The 9,927-nt window shown below is 39.2% G+C and overlaps 1 protein-coding gene and 1 long non-coding RNA gene across 2 annotated transcripts; one reads left to right on the forward strand and one right to left on the reverse strand.

The window, feature by feature from the left end:
- Nucleotides 1-67: 67 nt before the first annotated feature.
- Nucleotides 68-712, forward strand: LOC116190012. Its single transcript, XR_004152583.1, has 2 exons — nt 68-148; nt 423-712. It is a non-coding gene; the product is annotated as an uncharacterized LOC116190012 (long non-coding RNA).
- Nucleotides 713-1,165: 453 nt separating this feature from the next.
- Nucleotides 1,166-7,510, reverse strand: LOC116190013 (vacuolar protein sorting-associated protein 27-like). Its single transcript, XM_031519682.1, has 10 exons — nt 7,242-7,510; nt 6,906-6,962; nt 6,745-6,812; nt 5,065-5,272; nt 4,885-4,973; nt 2,759-2,834; nt 2,566-2,625; nt 2,407-2,457; nt 2,203-2,281; nt 1,166-1,569 (listed from the first exon to the last, which is right to left on the reverse strand). Exons 1-10 carry the CDS (start codon nt 7,323-7,325, stop codon nt 1,496-1,498), a joined length of 846 nt encoding a protein of 281 aa, XP_031375542.1. The 5' UTR covers nt 7,326-7,510; the 3' UTR covers nt 1,166-1,495.
- Between the last annotated feature and the right edge of the window lie 2,417 nt (nt 7,511-9,927).

The raw sequence follows: 9,927 nt of genomic DNA on the forward strand, positions 1-9,927 counted from the left end.
TCCATTATCCATTTGTGTACATCGATGGGGTTAGCTATGTAATATTGCATATGCATATGTTTGTGATAAGTTGTATAGCTTTAATGAAGGGGTTGGCTTAAGTTCGCGCAAAGATCGGAAAGCAACAGTCTGCTTAATATTATTTCAGGTCCGATTCTTATTTCCATTGGCAGTGACAGGTACGTGACTCATAACTACTCTTAAGAGAGCTACGTGTGCTCTGATTCTCAGTAAAACGAGATACGTAGGCACCCACATTTGTGGAGTTCAAGCTCAATCTTTTCACGAATACTAATCACATGATGTTTATGAAGCATATATGAGAATTTCATACATAAACTCTTAACAGGAAGCTTAACTCCGAGGTATTAAGTGTGGATCCTCATAAGAATATGGTTTTTCCTAACTCATTTTAAGTGCAGGTGGACGTTTCCATCTTGCATCCAACCTAAGGGAAATGTTTGGAAATGGCTTGCCTAGAAGAATGGGAAGATCTTACAACCGAAAGGAGTTTTTATGTTGTTTTATATAACTTAGATAGTTATTCTAAATGAGTATATATTTATAAATATATATCCATTTATTTGAATTGAGTGTCTTGCCTATGTAAAATTTACTGTTCTTCGATCGATATAAGATGACTAATCGTAATTGGAATATTTGGGTGACTTTTAATTCCTAAAGAGAGATATTGATTATTAAGGATTTTATACAGGTGAAATTTTATGTCAGGTCGCCTTTATCATTAGAATGTACGGTAAAGCACCGGATCTAGTCTATTTTATTAGATTGGATGCGGGCGTTACAGATTGCCCTCTACACGTGCTAGTAAACTCATGCTAGATCACTAATTACAATTAATGAAAGTAATGTCAGATAGTGCCACATCATCAATTAACGAGAAATAAATGGAATGTTAATGGCAATTAAGCCATCTTTTTTGTTCAACTCAGTTTGTGAATTTTCTAATTATATACAATAAATATGAAATGCAGATGAAATTAGTTAATCAGCTTAACTTTTTGCTTCTTTCTTTTTTTTAATATGATTATGTCTATGACGATCAAAAGGATAATATGCCAATTTGTGAAAGTTCAGAAAAAGCAATTCTGTCCTCCAAATGCCCAGAAAGTTGTCAACCACTAGGAATATAACAATCAAAAAGTAAAGTGGAAGATTTGGTTGGTGACTTTTATATTCGATCTTATCCACAGCACTACACAAACCCGGAATATTAAAAATTTATAATAGCTCGATATGCATAAACAGAGGAATCCAAAGAGAAAACGTAAGGCCCTTTCTCGAATCACGCAGGTTATATGTAACTGGCCTGGGGGGATGATCTCATCAACACTCAACAAGATGTAGAAGAAAAGAGATTAATCGAACCAACATATCTCATTTGAGAGATAAAACTGACTGGCACGCTTGGTTGGTAAAGAAAGCAAGCATCTCTCTAATAATTCTTCTGGGTGATTGGAACGGCAGCTCCATGCTAGTTGCAACCTTCCAGCTTTTGCCGCATCTTGTATTGCAGGGTTGCTGCTGCACAATCGAGCGGAGTTTCTCCTGTAAATACAAAAATAAGGGCTCAGTCAGTAAATCCGAAGTTCTTGCAAGAGAAAGCAAAAGCATCAGTGCCCCTCTGTTTAAGTGCCTCGCATAGATATATCAGAACATAGATATTTCTATCATCTACTTTTAGGTTGAAGGTCAAATGATAACGTGCATTAGATTTGCTCCTAACCCGAATTTATGGCGACGGATTTAATTATCTCATCATTAATCAGTAAACTATTTGCTATACGCAACCCCCACTAAGAATTCACATCGTCTGCAGTTACCTTTGTTTTCTAAGTGTAGACGCCACAATGAACCAAAGAAAATAGAGTGCGACTGTTCAAACCAGACACGAAACGTCACAAAGAAAGATGGCAGTTTCGGATTCTACATTAACCTCACAAAGACTGAAGTTCCAGTTTCGATGTTTTCTTCCAAAAGCATGCTGAACATTAACAATACTTTTAACAAGCATGTGCTGCTAAGGCTTTTAACTGGATAGAACTATGACCTGCTTGGAATCCTCCTATAATACCAGGATAATTGTAAGGAGAAGAAATACGTTGGTCCAAAAAGCACTTAACGTAATTACAGAAAGCTTCTACCAAAAGCAAAGATTTTAGTGAGTTGGATAGAACTTACCCTGTGCATTCCTGTAATCAGTGCTTGCTCCGCCCTCCATAAGGATAAAAGCTATATCAGTTCGGTTAAAGACGGCTGCCTGCAGGACAGATCGGTGACATTGCATCAGTTATACACATAGGGGCCAATATCACAAAGGCAAAGAAGTGAGGGTGTGCGCTCGTGAGAGAGAGAGAGAGAGAGCAAAGGAGGGAACAGTGGTACCAGATGAAGCAAAGACATTCCTTGTCTATCTCGATAATTTGCGTCAATACCCTGCCCGCATGAAAATGTCTTTAAGTCCAATTTTAAGTTGGCAATGGAAGCTCCAAGCAGGATTGGAGAAAGACAAGGCTTTTGCAACAGAAGTTTCAGATTTAATACCTCCCTAAGAAGCTTTATTACAGCAGCTGCATCATCATTTTTTATCGCCTCTCTTAAACCCTGAAAACGATCATTAAATGCAAATCAAAACAAATAAATTGAGCGAGTGAAATGCCCCAAGTTAAGTTGGAAGTACAAGTACTTTCCAGAGGTAAGTTGGAAGTATAAGTAGTTTCCAGAGAAGCGAAAATACCTCCCCATTGGCTTCATATTCCATTTTAGGTTTCTCTGAATTAACATGGACTTCTTGACCAGCATTGAAAACAGACCTGCAGTTTTTGCAAAAGCTAATCATTTGAATATGTTCACCAGAGTAACAGACATGATTAGTTAGACAAAGGACCAGAATATGCATGTCAAGGTGCCCACAAATTTAAGACTTAAATTTAATAACATCAATGAAGAATTGAAGGGAGGAATGAAGTCAAAATTATCGTAGTTAAAACATCAAGCACACAGCTTTTAAGTGGCAGCAGTCCCACCAAATGAGGATCTTTAAATGTATCATTTTATCAGGCTTCATGCATATGATAGGTTGTTCTCATGCTGAAAAAAACAAACAGAGAGATTCAGGGAAACAAAACAAAGTAGCTTTATCTCATTGAATTTGCTAGGAACTAGGAAGAGCCCCAAGGGCATAAATGCTCCCTTAAGAAAGGAACCAGGACTGGAGGAAGATTATAATTGAGAGAATCTTGAGGGTATGACAAATTCATTAAGCAAATTACCAGGGTTAAAAAGACTCCTGCTGCAATAGAACAATAACGAACAGGAATGCACCACTGAGACACCTAATGATGCAGGAATAACCAATGGAAGAAAGGACCTATCCAAGAACTCAAGAAAATTTTATTCTCCCTCAGCAAGCAAAAAATTATTAGATAATACCGAACGGAGCTAACTAAATATAGTAGTCTCGGCAATCAGATTGCTGGTATGTGAGGGATCATCCTTAGTAAGAGATTATAACAACATAGGCCTTGCCACTTGTTCAACTAAGTAATTATTGCACTCAATAGACACTTCCAATGCAATCATTGCCCCTCACCAAGAGAGCACCCAACAATTTTGACATTGACATCATAACCTTATGGACTTTGGAGGATCCCCAGATAGCCCCAGAGTTCTAATCGACAGACCAATTTATGTGTTATCGTGGACTGGTATGAAAGCCATGTTGCTGAAAGTGGCAATCATGGTTCTATCTTCAGTAATAACCACAGAGGATCACATCCTCCTTAAGGCCATCCAAGGCACAAATGCAAGTTTGTAACCTCAATAGGCAGCAGGTGCAGCCTTATCATGCAAGTAAGAAGTGAAGTACAATTTTTGGTAGAAGCGTCTTTGGTGAAAGAAAATTAAAGTTGGCAGAGTTCCCAACTCAATACCCAGACTTTAAATACAATTGCATGGTCATAAGGGTAATAATTATCAGTCACCGCCTAACAATCATATTAGATTAAATGCTCTATATGATGTTATAGAATTAACAAGACATCTTGTAAATAATTATTCTGCAACAATCTATACAAATGGTGCCTCATAAATGAAACTATACAGATCACTAGGGCAAATTCCACCAACACCTCTATGTTTGCTGATGTTTTTAAAATTGGATACTTTCCAGCTCCTATTTAAGTTCCATTAACACCCCCGTTTATTTACCAACAAGACATATAGACCCCTATTATTTACTGAAGAAAACTTGACACACTAAACAGTTGGAGGCAGTCGAATGTGCCGTTTTACAAGTAGGGTGGGTTGGTGTACTTTGGTGTCTTTCAGCAAACTGCAAGGATTCAGCGTCTAGGTGTCTCTTCGGCAAACTATTTGGCTGTAGGTCAAACCTAAACAGGTGGTGCAAGTGTCCCATACATCAGACATGTAAGACTTACAAGCGCTCCTACAAGACACGAACAAGAGGGATTTGTAGGTGTCTTTTCAGCAAACTATTCGCTTGTCAGTCAAACCTAAAAGGGTGGTGCAAATGTCCTATGTATCGTATATCTAAACTTAGAAGTGTTCCTACAGGACACTGACAATATTCATAGATGAGTTGTAAGTGGAAGGGTAAAAGCAGGGGATGCAAAGTCTGCAAACTAAAAACAGTTGCAGTAAAATCTACCTTTATATCATTGAATGGAAGTTGAAAAATAGCCTCTGAAAATTGTGTGACAGCATCACAAAGTCTAAAGGACCAATCGCATACATTTGAATTGTCTGATAACTCATTATGCAGAAGATGACACTGCAAGTATTCCTAATCCAACTTGCTGTGAAAATATTAATTAAAGGAAAACAGAGAAAGAACTAACTTACGAGCTTTTGCTGTTTGATGTGGAAGTCCTATTCTTTGGAACATCTGTCTTCTTTGGTTTTGGAACAGACAGAGCATTGCTTAAAATTTTCTATGGAATATAAATATGTCTTTCGGGTCAATAGACTTAATATCACATAATTCTGAAAAGCTGGACAAATTAAATAGCTCATGAACCATACTTGCTGAGCAAGCCCATCGGTTGAAGGGGATGCAGCCTCACAAATGCATAAAGGCATCCCGCACTTGCATTCAGGCACACCTGGAATGGGGTGATGGTCGGGGAGAGGTTCGGCCTTGGAGTCTTTATCTGCATTAATGTCTAACCTAGAAACTGAAGCTGATACTTGATCAACTCCAGCTGAAGCTCGAGTCACACGTTTTACAGCCCTGCAAAATTCCGGAAGCTGGTTCATCAGTTCCAATGATTATCCAAAGAAGAGAAGAGAAACGATAGTTTAATATCTAGACTGCCGAGGGCCACCAGAAGGACGCTAAAGTTGGTGGAGAAAGGCTAAAACCCAGTAGAGTCACACGACATGTACTTAAGTTATAGCAGGTAATTATTATATTATGATGTCATGCCACCAGATAGTTACGACTTGTGACACATATAATCTAAGAGTTGGAAGATTTTAAATGAGAGGTTGACTTTTCCCATGACAAATTTTAGTAACCAACTTTTTCTACTGAAAATGATCATCTGTAATACCTCTCAACTTTAAGTTTTACCCACAATTTAACCACAATTCACTACACTGAAATAATATGTTACGGTAAAAGGTGGACAGAATGGATCAAGATGCTAGTACTCCAGGTTAGCAGGAAAAGAGTCACGAGAACAGATGATGAGAGTTACAAAGTGAACTGGGTCCCGGGAAATCTTGCTAAGCAGATAAACATGCACCATAATAGAAAACAAGAGGATCCGCAGAAAAAGCTGGGAGACACCCATATTGGTGTTAAAGTATGATGAAGTACAATCCATTCCCATTTACATCACTGAGTTTAGACAAATCTAAATTATATTGATAGAAATTAGTTGACAAATTTAAAATTCTGAGACCAGCATCATGATTGTACCAAATGAAACAGCTTCACATGAATGCGGAATTCTAGGCACAAAGCTAAATAAATACTGCGTACACTCACAATTTCCAAGACAGATAAGGAGATGTAGGGCGTAGTGAGACTTAATGCCCTCCATTGGCAAAATTCTCATTTATTTTAATTAAGGAATAAGCCCAAGCATGATCTGGTGTACATTCAGAGGGACAAAATGGGGGACCAAGAACCTATTCTTCGAGGCATCTAGAATGAAGATGAAAACATTGAAAAACCACAACTTCTTGGGAACTAACAAGTTCTGGTGGACATAATCACGAACTGTGAACAACGAATCTGTGGGTTTCCATCCTATACCTAACGTCAAAATGACACAGGAAGCCGCAGAAAACGATGGCAAGACAATAAAGAAAATCTCCATCAAAGTTTCCATCTTCCTTTTCCATGAAGGTTACCAATCCAGCAAGAGCGCAATGATATATATATATATACACCAAAAGGGAAATTTTGTTCTCATCAGAATTGGAGATAGCCGTTTGCACAGTGCACATGAAGATAGGCAGTCAGACATCCACCACATTGATGATTTCAATCCAACTTTCTCATGTTATTTATGCTTGATACTTCAAACTCTCCATCTCAATGCTTATGGAATTTTACATTCGTATATAATATATTATGACATGTAATAAAACATTCCTAAACAACCACAAGCACAATCAATTAGGTGCTAATGTTGATCCGTATTTTAAGATAACTAACATGAAATCAATCACTAGAACTTGGAAGTAACTTACTCCGAAGAGTTGTTAAAACAATCAGCGCATACTCTAACCGGTGAGTGGATGCCAAATTGTGGTAGAAGCTGAAATTGAAGGCAAAAGACGACGAGGAACCAATCAAAAGTTTCACCTCAATTGGACAAGTAAACCATAGAATAATATATAACGCATTTTACCATTTGATTGGACGAATGTTCATAACACAGTGTCCTCCCACAGCACCGGCAGTGATGCTAACAGCAAGAACAAGAAAGAGGAGCAGCTGTGTCAATACGATATAAAGAAATATACCGAATTGGCTTTAGACTACACTTGCGATCAGTGACCACCATTATCCAAAGGATCGGCAGAAACGATGAATGATCGATCTGTCAAAGGATCAATGAGCTATGGCCAATTCGACCGAACTATGATGCCCACAATCAGATTGATAAGAGATTAATGGCCAGTTGACATCGCTTAGTTGCCATTCCTAGAGTGGGCATGGGAAGGCGGAGTTGAGCTTGACCTACCCTTCGTCTGAAAGTGTTGAAGCTGCATTTGCAGACGTCGCAGCGAGCCGCTTCTTGGAACGGAGGCGGCTCCATTGATGACATCCCAGCCTGGTTCTACAAGAGGATCCGACTGTCGTCTCTATGATGATCGGCCGGCGGCAATGGGAGACTGAGTTGGGTTTCCCGAGGAGGAGGAGGAAGCAAGGAGAGGAGATGTCATTAAGTATTCGATTCGATCGATCGATCGATCGACGCCGCGCTCCTTCGTTAATTTGCCCGAAATAATTCCAACGCCTCGTATATGCTCAATTACATCACGGATAAAATTTGGACATTTTCTCAATTTTATCCTATTTTTTCAAAATTTTCAAAGCCATCCTTATGTTTAATTTTTGTTCCAAATTTATCATATCTCAATTTTATTTTCCATCTAAAATTGACAAAAAAATTGATGTGAGAGTCATTCTATATAGTAATGTAGGCTCCAGAAAACATAGGCTTCAAAAACGTGTTGCATCAGATTTTACGTCATTTTTGGATAAAAAATTAATGGCTTGATAGATTTTGAACAAAAGTGAAACATCAAGATGTGTCAAAACAGTTTTAAAGAATAAGATAAAGTCGAGACAATTACTGAAAGTTGGGATGTACGAGATTTTTTTTTTCTATATGTAGTGACTTAAAATTTTCTTTTACTACTTATTAAGAAAAACAATTTTCTTTTACTAGTCGGGTAACCGGTTGCTCTCAAGTCCGAGCTTTTTGGTTTAAGAGTAAACTATCAATTTGGTAGCTGACTGATTTTTTGGCCATATCTTTGGTCTTTAATATTTTTTTTGCCACAAATTGACCAAACTTTCCCTGTTCCGTTTTACAAAATGATTTGGCCCTCAACCTCGTTGACGAAACTGGATGGAACATTGACATGGCCAACATAAATTTTGAAAAAAAATAAATGCATAACATGTGGCATAAAAATTAAAATAACAATTAGAAAAAAAGACATGGGGCATAGGTAGGGCTCCTTGCCAACACTAGCCCCTTCCCAAGTAGGCGAGGTCGCTGGAGATCTAAGTGGCCTCAGGCGACATCGCATACCGTGGGGGAGGAGGGCGGAGGGGAGCCCCTCCATCTGTCCCCTCCTCCCTCCCGAGAGAGAGAGAAAGGAGGACCTTTCTAATTTGTCCCTTCTGCCTTTGAAGGGGAGCCCCTTTAATCCGTCCCCTTTCTTTCGAAGAGAAAGATGGAAGGAGGAGACAGATCGGAGGGGCGCCCTTCTTACCTGTCCCTGTCCTCCATCTAGAGGAGGAGGCCTTCTCGCTAGAGACCTGATACCGGTGAGGAGTCGTCCTTCATACTCCTTCCCTTCTCTCTCTGTTTTTTTTAATTAGGTTTATTTTATTTTACACGTGTCGTTCTGCTATTGGTTATCAAAAACTCCGTGAGCAAAGTCAACCTCCACGTGGGCCTTTTGTCACAGTTTCGCTAACGACATTTGATGGTAAGACTATTTCATATAACGGAATAGGGAAAGTTAAGTCGATTTGATGGCAAAAAAAAATCAAGAACTAAACTGATTGTTGGAAAATCATTCACCAAATTGAGTTTTTTCTACTTTATTCTAGGATGAAATTGACAATAAGCCATTTTTCTCTCCCTCTTTTTTTTTTTTGTATCTTGGTATATGAAAGCCCGACCGACTCCGATTAATCTAGTTCAAGGTTTGATTTAATAAGAGGTAAAACTCTCACAGTATGGATTTTCTCTACCTCAGATCATTTGAACCAATCTACGTTTGTGTTTTTTTAACCTTTTTCAATCTTCAACTAGAATATTTTTTAGGACTTTATTGTGCGGACCCGAATTTCGTCTAGTCGGGGGGGCCCGCATGCGTGCGCAACATCTTGGGAGTGTCCGCCTTCCTGGCTAATGCGTGATGGACACGCGTGGGAATGAGTCCCCACTATCTGTTTACGACCCGGAAATCAAGGGTTGGTGAGCCGCCTCGGGCTAAGGGTAAGGATACACCTAGTTTGCTAAGGCAAGTGATCTGCGAAATCGAGGGTTCCGAATTCGGTTATGTTATGTGCGGGCTTATATTCCGTACGTCTTATCGGTACTCTAGTTTGTCTAAGGCTTGCCGTTTTTAATTTATTTACCGCTTGATTAAGTTTCACTCGTTTTGCTCGGTTTGACACCCTAAATTCGTAGAAACGATCGATTCGGGCTAAGAGCCTGGGGGAGGAGTAGGCCCACACATCGAAAGTTCGACTCACCATCCTCGCATTACGATTCATGTGACCATGATGGTCCATTTCCTGCGCGGGCCGAAACCATGAAGCACTGAGCTCACTCATCCTTGGGGTGTAGACCAACTCGACCGGTTCAATACTCGGACCATTCGCTCACCGACCGGGATTGTTACAAGAATGAATATATAAATAAATACCATGCAATGTATTCTCAAATAAATACAAAATACATCAACAAAATCCTAGTCAGTTTGCGTTGGGCCAATATTCTACTCTTGCTCACCGTGAGGTTTGAAAGATCGAAACCGAAATTAAGGCGATACGGGCTCATGAAAGCCGGAGGCCGAGTCCGACTAAACCGATGGATCCCAGAAGGACCGAATTGTTGGGAATTGGTGTATGACCTAGAGGCAATCTGTCATCAATTCTGTAATATGACATATATTTCATTA

Source organism: Punica granatum, unplaced genomic scaffold (assembly GCF_007655135.1).
Source record: "Punica granatum isolate Tunisia-2019 unplaced genomic scaffold, ASM765513v2 Contig00085, whole genome shotgun sequence".
In the NCBI taxonomy this organism is placed as follows: Eukaryota; Viridiplantae; Streptophyta; class Magnoliopsida; order Myrtales; family Lythraceae; genus Punica; species Punica granatum.

What these genes read in the sequence shown, in the direction of transcription:
- LOC116190013 (XM_031519682.1), bottom strand. Translation starts at nt 7,325, where the DNA reads ATGTCATCAATGGAGCCGCCTCCGTTCCAAGAAGCGGCTCGCTGCGAC. An exon ending in TCAACACTTTCAGACGAAGG is followed by an intron (nt 6,963 to 7,241) that starts GTAGGTCAAGCT and finishes TCTTGCTGTTAG; the next exon opens with CATCACTGCCGGTGCTGTGG. An exon ending in CCGATGGGCTTGCTCAGCAA is followed by an intron (nt 4,974 to 5,064) that starts GTATGGTTCATG and finishes TATATTCCATAG; the next exon opens with AAAATTTTAAGCAATGCTCT.